Source organism: Monodelphis domestica, chromosome 4, assembly GCF_027887165.1.
Source record: "Monodelphis domestica isolate mMonDom1 chromosome 4, mMonDom1.pri, whole genome shotgun sequence".
NCBI classification, from domain to species: domain Eukaryota; kingdom Metazoa; phylum Chordata; class Mammalia; order Didelphimorphia; family Didelphidae; genus Monodelphis; species Monodelphis domestica.
Window position 1 is genome coordinate 182,510,143 of NC_077230.1, and position 17,773 is coordinate 182,527,915.

The following is a 17,773-nucleotide window of genomic DNA, read 5'->3' on the forward strand; positions in this document are numbered from 1 at the left end:
CAATAAAGTGAATTATCTTAATAAATTGTGTCACATGAAGTTTTTGGTTTCCCAGTACATGTGAAAATTATGTTTATACTCCACTGCAGTTTCTTAAGCATGCAATAGTATTGTGTATGAAAAAAGTATATATCTTAATTTAAAAATACTTTATTTCTAAAAAACGTTAACCCTCATCTGAGTCTTCAAGGACTCAAACTTTTTTCCTGGTGGAGGGTCCTGCCTCAGTGTTGATGGCTGCTGACTGATCAGGCTGGGGTGACTGTGACAATTTCTTAAAATAAGACAAGGAAGTTTGCAGCATTGACTCTTCCCTCCACGTAAATACTTAGGCTTATTAAATGGCTAAATTTCAATATTGTTGTGTCTCAGGGAATAGGTAAGATGGAGAGATATGGGAACTTCCAGTCAATGGAGCAGTCAGAGCACATACAACATTAATCAATTTAGTTCGCCATCTTATATGGGCACAGCACGGAGGTGACACAAAATAATTACAATAGTGACACCAAAGGTCACTGATCACAAGGGGCAACAAGGTGGCACAGTGGACAAAGAGCCAGGCCTGAAGTAGGGAGGATCTGAATTCAAATGTGACCTCAGAAACTTTCTATCTGTGTGACCATGGGAAATTTCCAAAATCCTGTTTGCCTACTCCTTGCATTTCCTTATTCCAGTTGTTACAAGGACAGAAAGTCAAGGTTTAAAAAAAAAAAGATAACTGATCACAGACCACCATAACAGATGTGATAATAATGAAAAAATTTGAAATATTGAGAGAATTACCAAAATGTGACACAGGGACACAATAGTGAACACATGCTGTTGGGAAAAATGGCTCTGATGGACTTGTTTGACCCAGGGTTGCCACAAACTTTCAATTTATTAAAAAAATGCAATATCTGCAAAATGCAATAAAGTGAAGCACAATAAAACAAGGTATGTCTGAGCTGAGAATATTTCAAATAGAAATTAAATGTAAACAAATTTCAAAAGAGGATTTCTAGGAGACAAGAATCAATTTGCCTGTAACAAAAGTCAAATGATATTTTTTTCTTAAATAAAGAATTTGCTTTATATTGCATAGACAGCTCTGAACTTTGCTTTCAGGAGTTTGAAAGTAAAAAAAGAAGAGGAGGAGGAGGAAGAGAAGGAAGAGGAAGAGGAGGAGGAGGAAGAAGAAGATGAAGAGAAAGGAAGAAAGAAAGGAAGGAAGGAAGGAAGGAAGGAAGGAAGGAAGGAAGGAAGGAAGGAAGGAAGGAAGGAAGGAAGGAAGGAAGGAAGGAAGGAAGGAAGGAAGGAAGGAAGGAAGGAAGGAAGGAAGGAAGGAAGGAAGGAAGAAAGAAAGAAAGAAAGAAAGAAAGAAAGAAAGAAAGAAAGAAAGAAAGAAAGAAAGAAAGAAAGAAAGAAAGAAAGAAAGAAAGAAAGAAAGAAAGAGTAGTAGCAGTAGTTGTAGTAGTTTCTGCTAAAATGCCTGGATTTTCCAAAGAAAATCTATGTAATTTGCTTTCACTTATTTTTCTACATGTATTCTAAAATAAGAAAACACATTTAGATTTGCTTTTGGCATATCTAATGGTGTTCTAGTTTCTGGTTCACCCAGAATTTTTTGCAATAATATCTACTGCAGTTTGTTGGTCCAGTGGACAAAGATGAATCTGTAAATTAGAAGACCTGAATTCAAATCAGACATTTACTAGCTGTGTAACCCTGGGCAAGTCAACTAATATGTGTTTGCCTCAGTTTCTTTAACTGTAAAATGAAGATAATAATAACACTTACCTCCCAGGATGGTTATGGAGGATCAAAATGAGATAATAATTACAAAGTGAATAGCACAGTATCAAGCACAAAATAATTGCAATATGAATATTAGGTTTCGTTATCATTATTATATATCTGTTGTGGGTATAGGCCATATGATATAAAAAGTAGCTTTTATATAGCACTTTAATTTTTGTATAAGTGCTCCTTACAAATATTCTCTCAAATTTTTTTACCCTCAGAACAGCCCTGGGAAGTAGGTGTCCCATTTTACAGATGAGGAAACTGAGGCAGAAAGAAGTTGAATGACTTGCCCAGGTCACACAGCTAGGCTATATTTGTGCTCAGGGCTTCCTGATTCTAGGTCCAGCACCCATCCATCCACTGGGCCACCTCGATATTGCTATATTTACATATATATGCTAAAGTTGTATTTTCTAAAACTGACAACAGGAAAGAACTAATTTGTTTATGGGTAGTATTAAGGTGAATTGTGGCCAAACTTGTTTGAGTTAAAATCAAAATTGTTGAAGTTCCAAGTCAGAAGGTTTTACTGTACATGTCATATATGTCAGTGGCTAAAGACTAATGTTTTATGTTTACAAATTAGGTTAATCATCCAAAAGTTAAAAAAATATGATTTTGTTTATATTCTATTCCATGATTCTATCACATTCCATTATTTTATTCAATTCTGCTTATAATCTATTCCAAAAGTTAATTTCCTTTAAAAAAAAAAACCAACATGCCTTGCTTAAAGGTACTTTCAAAGTAGCTTGTATTTAACACCAGGAAACTGGGGTTCATTAAGGATTGTCATATGGAAATACCCCTGACCACACAAAGAGCCTTAATCAAGCAAACAATAACCTCGAGAACAGGAGCTTTTCCAAAACCAAACATTTACCCTGGCATGTGTGGGTGCATGCATGTTAAGCCCACACATCTCTCCGGCTATGGGTAAATGTGAGTGCTCTGGGCTGCCTTGTCTCAAATCCACATAATGAAATGAGTGAAAACTACTGAGTTACTAGTTGCTCTCTTTGTAAGCAGACGCGGGATATTCCAAGGCTGAGATAACCATCGCCATCATTCAGGGTTCTCTTCCTAGAGGGAACCTCCCCTCTTTTTTCCCATCTCTGACGGGACTCATGGAACAAAGACCCTCTACTTGGGGAGAGGAGGTCAAGAAGGTCAAGCTGTTCTAATCTCAGCCTGGCAAACTGCCCTTAACTACAAGCTCTGAGCCTGTCTGTGTCTAAGACAAGAGGCAAGATGAATGGAAAAATGAGTAAGAGGGCTGGTTCCAATGGAACAAGTCATTAACGTGTTAGGCACCTATTCAGCACCTCTTGTGTTTAGAATTGTGGCAGATGCTGAAAAATTGCAATTCTAGCTTTTAAACTAATTGTGACCATCACTAAAAATCCTCTACTCTATGTGTGTGTGTGTGTGTGTGTGTGTGTGTGTGTGTGTATGTATATGTATAATTTTTTTAAACTCTTACCTTCTGTCTTAGAATCAATACTGAGTATTGGTTCCAAGGTAGAAGAGTGGTAAGGAATAGGCAATGGGGGTTAAGTGATGTGCCCAGGGTCACACAGCTAGGAAGTGCCTGAGGCCACATTCAAATCCAGGACTTCTTGTCTCCAGGTATGGCTCCTAAATCACTGAGCCACCTAGTCCTAACTCTGTGTGTGTGTTTTTATCCTGAATGTACAGTTATTGATTTACATGTTGTCTGCCACATTAGAATGTGAGTTCCTTGAGGATAGGGATGATGTTTTTTATTTGCTTTTTTTATTCCTATTGCTTAGCAAAATTTCTAGTACATGTAAAGTAAGTACTTAAATGCTTGTTGCCTGACTGCCCAAATCATCCATCCTGATACGTAGTTCTTAAAAACTATATAGGTTTCAACTGCTTGATCACATGGGTCGAGGGGGATATGACTGGGGATGTAGACTCTAAATGAACATCCCAGTGCAAACATCAACAGCAAGGAAATGGGTTCTGATCAAGGACACATATAAAACCCAGTGGAATTGCACATTGGCTATGGGAGGGAGGTGGGAGGGAAAGAACATGAATCATGTAACCATGAAAAAATATTCTCAATTAATTAATTAATTAATTTAAGTTTTTCAAATCAAAACCAAAACTATATAGGTTTTACCAAGCTAAAAAAGCTCAGAGAACAAGCCCAGGAAACTGTGTCTGTTCTCCTAAGACTAACTTAGGTTAATTCAAAAAGGCTCTTTGCTAAAGAGTTGTCTGCAAAAGGGTGTCTTGGGTTCTCAGAAACACATTAAGACTAAGGTGAGGGGGGCAGCTAGGTGGCACAGCCTCAGGCACTTCCTAGCTGTGTGACCCTGGGCAAGTTACTTAATCCCCGCTGCCTAGCCCTCACCATTCTTCTGTCTTAGAACCAATATATGGTATTCAGTCTAAGAGAGAAGGTAAGGATTTATTTTTTTTTTAAAGGACTAAGGGACAGAGACCTTACAAACTATAGCAGTGGGGAGAAGAGCCACACCTATGAAATCATAGATATTTGAAATGAGTTGTGCCTAACTTTAGTACAAGTCTCTTCTTATTTCTTTTTTTCAGTATATAAAGAGAAAGATTTCTAAAATGTTCATTATTATTGGCTGAGATTAGAACAGAGCAAAGCAAAAGCTATAGACCTGACAACCATCCACTGAAAGGTACTAAGGGAAGAAAGTCTTATCCCAACTCTTACAGACATGGAAAAAAAAAATTACCTCCCCTGAGATCAGAGTTGGGGCCCTGGATTTTCTCTCCCACACACAAAACCCCCAAGTCCCAGATCTAGGAACAGTGCCTTGCTGCAAAAGACCAACTCCAGGAGGAGCCAGTCTCCACCATGCCAAAGCTTAGGTCGTCTCTTCCTGATTAACTTGCATTAGCAACATTTTAAAAACTGTAATTAGGTTATTTAAGGAAGAATGGCAGCATTTTTCTCTAACTGTGAAGATGCTGTGCCCTTGATCCTTGGAGGCAGGGTGCTGGCTGTGCCAACAACAGCCAGCCCTACAGCTCCAGGGACTTGTAAAACTATACCTTTACCAGCAAAATCTCAAGATAAAGAATTCTCAGGGGGATGATTTCAAAGGGGGGGGGGGGGGAAGTATCCTCATAGAAAAAGTACTTTCCTCACCATCCAAATGATGCCTGAAAAATCCACAATTGAAAAGGACTCCCTTTGGCAAAAGGTTTTCTTCTAGTTAAAATACAAATCCTGTGCAAGAGGTCACATATTAAGCCCCATTCATCTTTTGATAACTTGGTGTCAATGAGCCTGATCTGGGAGAGAGCAGTAAAGGCAGAGCGTGATGAGATTATTGGGTCTCTGAGGAGGGCAATAAGAGAGGAGATTGAAAAGAGAAAGGACAGAGAGTAGGAAGGATGGGAAGATCACTGTACCCAACTTTATAGTTATCTAAGGTCCACTCTGACCCTTCTCCTTGAGCTATCCATTTTTTAGTTACAGTCAATCCAAGTCTATTAAGGATACTAGGTCTTCTAGAAATGAATCATAGTTAAAGAAGAGATTTAGAGTATCAAAATAACCCTCAACACTTTCCAAGCTTCAGAGGGGATTATCAGCCCAGCCTAGCTAAAGCCCCAATCTCTAAATAAGCTCTCTAAAGAAAAGATGTATCCTATGAAGAACAAGGCAACTAATGAGAAAATAAGCTGGTTAGGTTTTAACCACCTCATTCCTGTGGCTCAGTTTCTCATCTCATATGAATGGCTTAGTCACCTGGACTCGAACCTTTAGAAATTCCACAAACGTAAACAGAATGGTAATTGGCAACACAAAACAGAAAATTCATTCATTTATTCATTGTTCCTTTCTTTCTTTCATAGCAGAGAAAGAAAATCACTTGCTGTGAAATGAGCAAGTGAGATTTCTAAAGAGATGAAAACTAAGATGGCAGCAATAGAAGTAACTACTAAAACCCCCAACCCAAATATTTCTCACACTTTCTTTTTATTTTTTTTCCAAATATTTAAACTCAAATGTAGCTGTGGTCTTAACCTGTCCAAGCCTGTCTATCCTGTGAAAGTCTTGTCTGTCATCCCAAAACTTGCCACAAGGGGCCACCCAATGTGTTGGAGGTTTTCATTGTTCTCTTATCACTGAGAATATACCAGTGAAGAACTGGGGCTATCTCACCAGTTATTCCTCAGTCTAGCCAATTGATTAATCTATATTCTTTTTCACTTATTCATGGACCTGATAACGTTCTTTACTCCACCTCTTCTTTGAAGTCCCTAATTCATCATAAGATGCTACCTGCTCACAACCACCAATCTCCATTGCCCTCTGTGCCTCATTCATTTTTAATTCTGCAGAGATGGGTAATGTATCATTCCAAGACCCACAGCCAATATACAATGACTGGCACTAAAAAAAAAAGACCTTAGTTTCTAGTAGGTGTATGGAGATCATTAAAAGAACTTTGCTGTTTTCCTGAAGGCAATTCAGCGTTCTTTCCTCCTCCTCATCTGTCCTACAGACCTTCAGGCAAATTCTATGTATTATCCATCTAACTATACATTTATTTATTTTGCTGATCTCAGAAGGAAAACTTGAGAAGCAAAAGCAAAACCAATATTCTAAAGTTATGAAAATATTCTCTCATAAACTCAACAAACATGCAAGGTTCTAAGGGCACCAAGAGAAAAAGCACACTGCCCTTCGCTTCAACAAACTTCCATTCTCCAGGAGAGAGATGCAGGACATAAATAACTAAAATACAAGTTGAGGAAAGTTAGATCACTATCAGCTATGAGAGGTTGTGGGAAGGATTCACAGAAATGGCAGACCACAAATTGAGCCTTTTCAGGAAGCCCCAAGATTCTTAAAGGCACAGAGAGGAGAGAGTACATTTTAGGTAATAGGGATATCTTGTATAAATGCAAAAAGGCAATTGAGATGATGTGCTGTGTCAAGTTTGAGAAGCAGCTAATGGTCAAGTTCCTTTGGAAAATACAATTCTTCAAAAAGAACAGTATGAAATAGGGTTAAGAAGACCAACAGAAGTCTGGGTCCATGATACAAAAAATGTTAAAACCCTCCGATTTAGTGGTTGAATGGTAATGATTTCCATTTTACATTAAGATGAATTTGAGATTTTGTTTGAATATCTAGGGAATACCGCCCCCCAGGACAGGGCCTGGAGCTTAGGAGAGGTATTAAGGCTGACTATATCAGTTTGGGAGGGCAGTTGCCCACCGAGAGGTTCAGTGGCCTCTATGATCCATTCAAGCTCTGGAACTGTGATTCTGAGTGCAGAAAAAGTAGACGACTTGGGACAAAGCCTAAGGGACACCCAGGCAAATGGAACAAAATATAAACATATTTTGGCCATCCATAGGGGGCAAAATAGTGGACATAGGACCACAGATTTAGAGCTGATTGAGACTTAAGAAGTCACTGAGTCCAGTTCCCCTCATTTTGAAGATGCAAAAATGGAGGCATGTAGTGCTTAAGTGACTTTTCCAGGCTCACACATGGATTAAGTGTCTCTGGCCAATTTTGGATCTTCCTAGCTTCAACCTCTAACCATTGCAACACATTAATGATGCCAACAAAGAGGACTATGGAATGGTTAGATGAAAAGAAGTATCATGAAGGAGAGAAAGAATATGGAGAAAGGGGTGGTGAATAGTTAAAAATGGTGCAGAGAAAACACAATAATTTCTAATGTGGGTAGGGTTGGAGGACCTAAGGAACCAGAATTGAGGACTACTTGGGCATATGTTGCATTCTGTGCATACCACTTGTCCTCCAGAAAAAAGAAGCTGCTTTTGGCAGTGAAAGGTGGTTTTCCTTTCTCACAACACACACACAGCTGCTTTTTCCATAAGAACATATATTGCTGACAGGTGAGGACTCAGGTATGTGCCATGCTGCCAAATCTAATCAGGGAGAACCAGAAGCAGCCTCTCTCTCTGGCCCTCCAGGGCATCTTCCCTGAATTAAAAACTGCAGAGGTCATCAACCTCGTCACCTCAGGTTCCACAACCAGCTGAGGAGGGTTTATTCTGGCCTGTCAGCCAACTCAACTGGAAGTTATTAGAGTTCTCAGAGACAAAATGGGCTAAACTAGCCTTAAATACACCATAATGTTACCAAATGTGAGGCCAATCCCACAAGCAAAATTAGCTGAGCTGAAAATCTACCTTTGTGATTATGTATAAACCCCAGAGTGTGCTCACAAAAACCGATGAAGACAGAGATTCTGGTCCTTGCCCTGCTTGCTCTAATTTAAGTAAATGCCAGAACTGTATCACTGGCTTTGAGATTGGTGTCAATAGCCTCAGTGCAACTAGAACCAAAAAGGAATTTATTCCCCTAAAAGGAATGAAAATTACACCACAAGGGGTTCTCAGACCCATTACCTAAAAGGTAATAATGGCCCAATTAATCAGTCACCTCGCATTGATTTTAAGTTCTAGTCAGGGTAAATACTACCGCAGACCAACTAAGTTTCTCTTCTCTCCATTCTGCAATATTTATGGGGATTTAGAACAGGAACTTTAAAAGAAGAGGGGGTGGGGAAGTCCTATGAGGCTTTTTCAGAAGATTCTAAGAAAAAGGGCTGATAACAATTCCCCATTAACATCTTTCCCCATTCAAAGCCAGTTAAGGCTGCTCAAACCATCCAAGGGCCATTGCACAGGAGGGCAGCCCAGGATAAGAAGAAATTGCTTAGACTCACCTGGGAGCACATAAAATAGCAACTGGACATTTCTTTCCTGGCAAGAAAGACTAAAGAGAGTTTGTTTCTTTTCATATGAGTAAATAGTCCATACTTATTAACACTTACACAACCTCCAGCAAGGATTTCTGCTAATATTGGAATGGAGCCATCTCTTCGGGTGAATTTGTCTCGAACAAAGTCATTAACCTGATTAATAAAGATAAAAATAGTAAGAAAAACTCTTCCCAACAGCTCCCATATCCTTTCCCTTCTACAGACACATGACGGTTTTCCTTCTCCAATCAAGAGTGCATTATATATGTCATAATCCAAAACTAGTACATAGCTATTTATAACTTTACATTGTTCAAAGCTCTTTCAGGACTATACTGCTGTCAATAACCCAAATCCCACTTTTTTTCTTAATGAATATTTGAACGAATGACACAAAGCAAAGTGAATTACTCCAAATATAAAAGAAAGAACATTACTCACGGTCAGTTTAATGGCCTTTTCTGGAGCAACCCCTATGAGCTGTGGCACCAGACCTAGGTAAGCAAAGAAAAGTATCAGGGGCAAAAGACTTGTGTAGATTACACCAATAAGAATCTACTTTTCAAAACAAGAAGGCACCTAGATGGCCCAGTAGATAAAATAATGAACTTGAAGTCAGGAAGACCAGATTGTGAATTCTACCTAAGACTCAATTATTTATGATTCTCTGTAGGAGTCTCTCATCCCCAGTTTTCTCATATTTAAAATTAGGATAATAATAGTACTTACCTGCAAGGTTGTGAGGATCACATGAAATAAAATATGTAAAATCACAATGGAACTTTAAATGCTATGTAAATTCTATTATCATTATTACTGTTATCATCATTATCACTAATATCATTTATCCAGCAAATCCTTTAGTTTTACCCTTAAAACTGATAACAAGAATAGATCATTTCAGAAATGTTCATATGTGAATGTAAAGTAACTGCTTGTGCCAAAAATAAATTTTCTATTTTTATGAACTTATCAACAATTTTTCTTATCTAGCACCTCTCCAAAAATACATAAGAAAAGAATGAAAAAGATGGGCCAACATTAATAAAAAGTAAAATAATATCAATCAATTTATATAACTAAACAAATCAAGAAAAATTCCTTTTTAATCTAAAGTCATAGGTTTTGAAAAATAGCTAAAAGTTACTTGTTAAGTAGATCCTTGCTGCTTTGGGAATTTCCTTTTTTGTAGGATAGAAGGGAATGGTTACATCTCTAACTCACAAGGTTCACTTTTAATAATAAATAAATTAAAAGAGATATAAAATCAAATCATAGGATTCATTTAAAAGGAAGCCAAACATCAAAGGGAGAAAATGTAGTTTTGAGTAACATTCCTTGAATCTCTCCTATGTATAAGGACACTTATTCACTAAGACACATCAAAATTAAGTCTTTAATAAAATTACAAGGAATGCTCTATTCTTGGGAAGGTTGAATTTCCGTGTACTGGTAAGAGATTAGAATATGAAAATCCACAATTTAACATCTGCAGATATTCAAAGGGCTCAGCTCTCTAAAAACTGTGGCTTATCCAAATTGTTGGCATGGATTTTTAGAGATGCCACCAGTAACTCCTCTCTACTCTTTAAAACACCTTTGAGGTGAGGGAAAGAAGAACGGGAGAACTGTGTGTATTTGCACATTCACTGCTGATCTTAAGCCTACTTTGAAGACACTGCTGAGTGATTTTCCGTGAGCTGGGAGCCAGCAAGTAATCGTGCACACAGGCTACTGTCAGTCAAACTGAATTATCAGTGACAAATGCATAATCTTCACATACCTTTAATGGAGCAGACTGATTTAAAAGACTAAATCAGTAGATGGCAGTCTTAACTTCCTAACATTCATGATTATCAGCACCTATTACTTTTAATCTAACTCTCCCTTACAGCTATGTCAGCATGTGACTTTGTTGTCCAACTTCCCTAAATAAAGGCTCATAGAATTTTAATAAAGTACTGATTTGTGTCATTCTCTTATCTCATTGTTGCTTGTAAAGAATCTTGAGCTAATCTGTCAACAATTTTGTCAATTATCTGACAGAATAATGGGCCAGTTCTATGTAATATATGACAATCTCAACAATCAGTGTATATGTGTACACAATTTACACTGTCTTTTTTTCCTAATACTACAGTCTCTCATCTAAAAGAACTGATTTTATCAGCTTACATCCTGAGTAAGACCAAAGGTCCACCCCTTTCCCAGATCAAGATCATTTTTATGAGCACTGACATCTTCCCTCAAAGGAACCACCACTAAACATCCCCCCTAGAAAAGTGATTAATATATTGAGTACCTAGATTTCTTTGGTTCAATTCCACAATTATCAAGCATCTATTATATATAAGGCAGAGAGGCAAATATGGCACAGTAGACAGAATGCAGAATTTGCAATCAGGAAGATGGGTTCAATTATTGGAGGTACCACCTGAGCTGAACCTTGAAGAAAGCTAATGATTCTAAGAGTTGCAGATGAGAAGTATTCCAAATGTTGGAATCAGCCTATACAAAGACATGGACGTGGAAGATGGAAGGCTGAGTCTAAAAAATGACAAATAGACAAGGCTAGTTGCAACAAAGAGTGTAAAAAGAGGTTTAATGTGAAGAGAGTCTGGAGAATGAGATCAAGTTGTAAAATTCTTAAATAAAAGTTTTCATTTTATCCTAAAGACAGTAAGGAGTCTCTAACGACACTATACTATATATTCTACTATGGCAGGAATATAACACAGATCTATACTTTAAGATTATTTTGGCACTTATAGAGAATGGACTGGACAGGGGAGAAACTTGAATAACAGTGACCAGGTAGGAGGTTATTGAATAGTTCTGTTAAAAGGTGATAAAAGTCAGCATTAGAGGGTGGTAGTTGTAAAAGTGAAAGGAAGAGGAGAGATTCAAGAGATGATATGGATGTAGATTTAAAATGAGATGTGTTAACCGATTGGCTATAGAAGGTGTGGGAGAATGAAGAGTTGAGGATAATGGTGAAGTTACCCACCTGGATGACTCCAAGGATAGGGGTGACCTCAATAGAAAAAGGGAAGATTGGAGGAGGGGCATGTTTAAGGGGAAAGAGAATCGAATTTTAAATTAGATATGTTGAGTTTAAGATAATTATGGGACATCCAAGAGAATATGTTAAAGAGGGAGCTGGTTATATGGGGCTAGAGTGCAGGTGAGGGATCAGGGATAGATAGATAGATTTGAGAATCTTCAGCAGAGTCCTTTATTCCTATCTATAATTTAAAAGTTTACAAAGGAAGACACATAATAAAAAGGGAAAGGGTAAAGAAGGTAATGCGAAAGGAAAGAAGCCTATTATTAGGAAAATAATGAAGGAAAATATCACACACACATACATGCATACACACATGCACACACAAATGCACACACGTATACTACCACTATTTTCTTGATGAATAAATACTGATGACTCACTTTTCCAAAAAGATAAACTTTAAGAAAATCTAGGTTCTGGACCATATAGCAAGGAGAATCAGCTTGACTCTTCAGAATTAGGAATGCACGACATAACATTTTATTTCAGAAAGATATGCTTTTCTCTTAACTTGTAACCATAGCTAACAATTACCATTCTCTCCTTCCAACACAAATCTGTTAGAGCTCAATCTTTTATGTAGACTTCAAGTCCTTGGACTTGAAAATCCAAGACTCCCTTCACCATACCAAACTTCAACAAGAACATTTTTTCCTCACATGTTTAAGCCTAAACCACAAATAAGGTCCAGAGCATCTTTTTGTGAGAAGGTTTGGAGGGAAGCAGTTCAACAAGGCACTCAAATAATGAGTTCGGGATTGCCTAGAATGTTTCTGCAAACAAACAAGTACTGTAAACCATCTAAATACCCAAGACCTGAGCAGGCAGAGAATGTTTTCAAAGAATCCCAAGTGGCGCCCAAGGGGATTATAAAATTAATCTCCCTCCAGAAGGAAACACAAAATTCTAATGTGAAAACATTTACATGAAAGTCATTCTCACTCCAAAAGAGAAACAAGTTCCTGCAGAGACAGGGAAAATGAATGCAGGCTGGACTGCTGCTTCTGATGCTGAGAATGCTGAACTCAGGCAGGACTACAGTCTGGACCTGAAAGTTTCCCCTAGAAAAGAAAATCTCCCGGCTCTGATTCTGTTCACCTGTGGTTTGCTCTGATGCCTCCCCACCGACAGGAACTCATGCTGCAACTTTCCCAACCTCAGAAAGCAACAGAAAATCAAATCAAATCAAAATGGAGTCAGTCCCAGGAGGGGAAAAAAAGGACATGATACTTGGAGCCATGGGGCTGTTAGATGAAAAGACTGAAGAAAATACATATAAACATCTCCCTCAGGACAAAGGAGAAAAATACCTAACCAAAAACAAAAATAAATCTTTGCTGGATGAAAATAAGTGACTAAAATAAAAACTTAGTTTCAAGGAATTTAGCTTTCCTGATGTAAAAATGTAATACATTTTTCCTTTCTCTAATTCTTCATGAAAAGAACCCTTTTATAAAAAAGATGCTTATCTTTGTCTCCCACCTGTAGACCTGGGTCTTTTTAAGATTCATGGTGTCCTCCAGACCTATGTTATTAGAAATGTATGATTAGGAGTTCAAGAGAAATAAGTAGCATGAAGAAAAAAATGAAGCTTTCATTTCCTGACTAATGTTGCTAGCGGTAGGTAGAAAGAATGATGGGGAACAACAAGAAAAAAGCAACTGCAAAATGGAGATCATAACAGCACCTACCTCCCAGGGTTGTTGTGAGGATCAAATGAGATAATATTTGTAAAGCATTTAACACAATGCCTGGCACATAGTAGGCACTATATGAATGCTAGCTATTATTATTTTTAACTATTAAGACTCACATACACACAGAGAGAAAGAGATTGAAGGAAAAAAGGAAACGGGAATAGTCTGCTTAGATTGAACTAGGCATTCATTTATTTCCAGGCTGTGAGATGCTGCTGCTAGTGATTTTACAATCATTTGACTTGAGCAGCTAAAATTCATTTACTTACCTCTATAGAGTCCAAAGAAGCCCTCATAACGTAAGACTTTCTTAAAACAGTCAAAGCTGTTTTTATACATCAGCTCCCCAACGACAGAGCCAGTGCCACGCTGATTTTGCATGCGTGTCTTTACCAGGTCTATAGGATATACTGCAGTGGCTCCCACAGCTACAAATAGAACAATTTTTAGACTTAAAGAACAGCACAACTAAATGGAGAAAACAAGATGAAAATAAATCCAATCGCAAAAGGACCAGAAAACTCTGCAATATTTGTTCTTGCAGAGAAGAACACATGTTACTTTTCTCCTCCTATACACAGCTAAAGGATGACAGGCTACCTTTGGGATCCATAAATACAAGCTCTTTATGAGCTGCTTCAGGGGATAATTGCCAAGAATGCTCTTTGATATTTTAGGCATTTAATTTAAGAAACGGATTATCAATCAACATCAGATAATCAACACTAAGTTTCCTGTAACAATAAGACTATTATTTACAACAATTCTTCACAAGGCACTTAAAATACCATGTTGGTTTTGCTTTTTAAAAATTATTATATGTATATACCACTATGATTCTTAAATTTAGTTTACTGAAGGATTTTAGCACAGACTACATTAAGTTGCAGTCACAGGAAGAAGTGCCAGCTAGTGGAATTTCATATCAAGAAAACAACATCAAAGAAAAGGGAGAGAAGAAAGAGGTTAAAACCTTCTTCTCTGCATATGCAATGGTCTTATATGAGAACAAGGACATATTTGAGTCATAAGAACTCATCAAATGTTGAAAAATTAGAAATAACCTCTAATGTCTAACATAAATTTCTTACTTTAACTTACAATAATATACTTTAGATGGGGGGGGGGGGGGAACAACCATAGTTGGAATCATCTTTTTGAAAACAGGAACAGGAAAATCAGTCATTATTGTAGGCTTGTTTCAAGGAAAAAAAAACATGCACACACAAATATTTGAATTATACCTGGCTCCTTTCTTTCTTAACTAAGCTTCCTTAGATTATTTTACCTCCTATACGATGAGTATTTAATTAAAAAAACTCAGATATTTCAGCAGAGGTGTTTTTTATTTTGTTAAACCACAATCTCTCAAACCAAGGTGGAGAATGATAGAAAAATTGTTTCAGAAAGATGTTGTATTTCCTGTAGCTTCTAGGACATGTCTTTGAATCTTTGACATTTCTTTCTTAGTTCTGAGTTCCCACTCTTGGTTTGGGCCCCACCTTGTATCATTAATGTGAACCGGGCACTGTATCTGGGAGCTCCAAGTCGTTATCAAGGTTTTGGCCTGAAGACTTTTTGGAGCCAGAAATGCCAGAGCAGTGCTAGGTCAATTCCTCTGATCATCGGTAAAAATAAAGGGCATTTCAGAAAGCCTTCCATCTTTGCCCACCGGAACAATGAACTGCACCTTTGGTGATCTGCCCTGCACTGAGGAGATAATGTTACATTAACCCAGGCTTGAAACAGCACATAGACATGTCACTCACCTCCAGCAATTGAGCCCAAAGTGAATCTATAAGCAGACTCAGCGATCTGGAGCCAGACAGACCTGCCTAACCCAGGAGATTGCTGTTGGGAAAAGGAGGAGAGAAAAAAAATGTAAAAAATTTAGAAAAGCATGTGGGAAATAAAAGCAGCTGTGAGCCAGTTTTTATAACATTAGAAGGGGAAAAAAAGGCATGTGAACAAGGTATTTGATAAGGCTTATCCCTTCACTTCTGAAACAAATACCTCTCCCATTTTTTATGTTACTATAACATTGTGCATTTTAAATATGTCTATCTTTCAGGTTCTTTTATAGTACTTCAGTTTTTGCTTGTGTTAAAAAACAAGTAATTTTTATATTTTTTAAACTTAAGTTTCTGACTCTTCATATTTTCATTATATTAAGAATATAGTAATGCTTCATTTATCTTAATATTATAAAAGGGGTGAAATCCACATGTATGAAGTTTCCCAATAACTAAAGCTTAAAATGTTAAGGGAAAAAGATGTAAATATTTTAAGACAATTTTAGATAGAAGCCTTTCTTAAAAAAACAAAACTACTCCTTTCCCAGTTTCTTGAACAAATTACAAAAAAAGAAATTTCCACTGGACATCATTTTAACTAATAACTGTATGGGGATGACATTATATCCTATAGCTGGCTGGGATCTGTGTTTACTGCTTTATTTGCAAATCTATTGGAATCCCAGTTAGAATAAGTATAAGAATATAAATAATTTCATGTCAGATCAGCCACATGGCCTGGAAGACAATAGAAATGAAAAAATGTTGAAAAAGTATAAAATGTACGAAACTGGCCAGCTAAGGTTATCTTATATAGTGCTAAGTATTATAATGTGGCATATGATTTGAGGCCTCAAGGGACATTTTATGAGATTCTTAAAAGGCTAGATTTTTCCAACATCTATAAATTCCTTTAATGATCTGCTATGAATTATTTTTAGACACAGCCAGTGAGGGAATTTATTTTGCTTTACTATATATACTTGTTACAATGGTTTTCTTTTTTTTTTTTTCAATTGCAATAAATGCTTGTAAACTTAAAAATTAAAAACTAAATAAATTTTTCAAAAAGAAAAAAATACCCACTATGAATTTATATGCAGTGAAGTCATGAAATTTTTTCTTAAACCTAATTTACATTTTTAACTCATGCCACCTCTTGAACTAAAAGTTTTACAAGTTTATGAACTCTAGTATGAAGCAAAATTTCTTTTTGTCCTAAAACCATTTTGTTTTAATGAAATTCTGGGATTTAGAAAAGAAGTCCATATCTTATCTCTCCCTCCCTTCTCTCTCTCTCTCTCTCTCTCTCTCTCTCTCTCTCTCTATATATATATATATATATATATATATATATATATATATATATATATATATATATACATATATATATATATACACACACATATGTATATATATAGTTTCCCTTCCGTCTCCTACCATGAAGCAGGAGATATGTTTCATGAGAGCTCAAAGACCTTGATTGATTTTTCCATTAATAAGCATTCAATTTCCTTTTAGTAATCAGTCTATTTCATTTTCATCATCATTAAGTATGTATGTTGTTCTCTAGACCCTGCTTACTTCATATCTTGGTTCACAGAGCCTTCCCACATTTTTTTCAATTCCACATATTTATCATATCTTGCTTGTACAATTCTATTTGATCAATTGAAACATCAGATTTGGGGCTTTTGGTTTTCTTTTGGCTATTCTTCAATCAATGGGTACTATTTTGTTTTTAGTCTTGCTGCCATAAATTGTTACTATGAATATTTTAATATATATTAGTCCTTAGTTTAGTCAGCTTTCTTGAGGTGCGTGTGTGAACGATTTAGCTATTTTCTTTTGTAACTCCAAACTGAGATACACAATAGCTAAACCACCTGAGAACCACACCAACAGTGCATTAACATTCCCATCTTCCCACAGCACACCAACAAGGAATTTTTCCATCTTTTTTCATTTTTGCCAATTTACATGGTGTGAGGGGAAACCTCAGAGGAGGTTTAATGTACATTTTCCTTACCATAAGTGATCTGGAGCATGCTTTTATTTATAGTTTTCAGTTCTCTTTCCTAAAAACTGCTTAATCACAACCTCTGACCAGTTATCTATAGAGGAGAGGTGCCAGTATTTTAAATTGCCAATTTCCTGTATATCTGGGATATGAGACAAAATTGGTGATATTTGATGTAAATACTTTTTTTCACCCCATTGTTTCTAATTCTGTCTTCATTGATTTTTTTTCATTCGATCCTGACAATAGCATCTACCTCCCAAGGTTATTATGAAGACCAAATGACATATTTATGAAGTGCTTAATACAATGCATGGCACAGAGTAAGTGCAATATAAACGTGACATTATTATTGGTATCATCATTATTAATTGTCATTGCAAATCAATGGAGGTCAGCAATCTATCCAGTAAGTCATACTATTTTTCTTTGTTTTGCTTTACCCTTATCATCTGTCCTAGTAGCAATTCTAAAACAGAAGAGTGGCAAGGGTGAGGCAATAGGGGTTAAATGACTTGCCCAGGGTCACATAGTTAGGAAGTACCTGAGGCTACATTTGAACCTAGATTCTCCCAACTCTAAGCCTGGTGCTCTATCCACTGCAATAGCTAGCTGCTCTGATCTGCCATATCTTAAAGAAG

General features: G+C 36.8%; 1 protein-coding gene across 3 annotated transcripts in view; it reads right to left on the reverse strand.

Annotated features, from left to right (window-relative positions):
• SLC25A12 (solute carrier family 25 member 12) overlaps window positions 1-17,773 on the reverse strand; it is a 122,585-nt gene that overhangs the window by 19,107 nt on the left and 85,705 nt on the right. For all 3 annotated transcript variants that reach the window (XM_001376047.5, XM_007494366.2, XM_007494367.2), the window contains 4 exons: window positions 15,089-15,170; window positions 13,589-13,747; window positions 8,997-9,049; window positions 8,628-8,708 (listed from right to left, as the gene is read on the reverse strand). In XM_001376047.5, coding sequence (XP_001376084.2) covers window positions 8,628-8,708; window positions 8,997-9,049; window positions 13,589-13,747; window positions 15,089-15,170 — 375 coding nt within the window. The remainder of the gene's footprint in view (window positions 1-8,627; window positions 8,709-8,996; window positions 9,050-13,588; window positions 13,748-15,088; window positions 15,171-17,773) is intronic.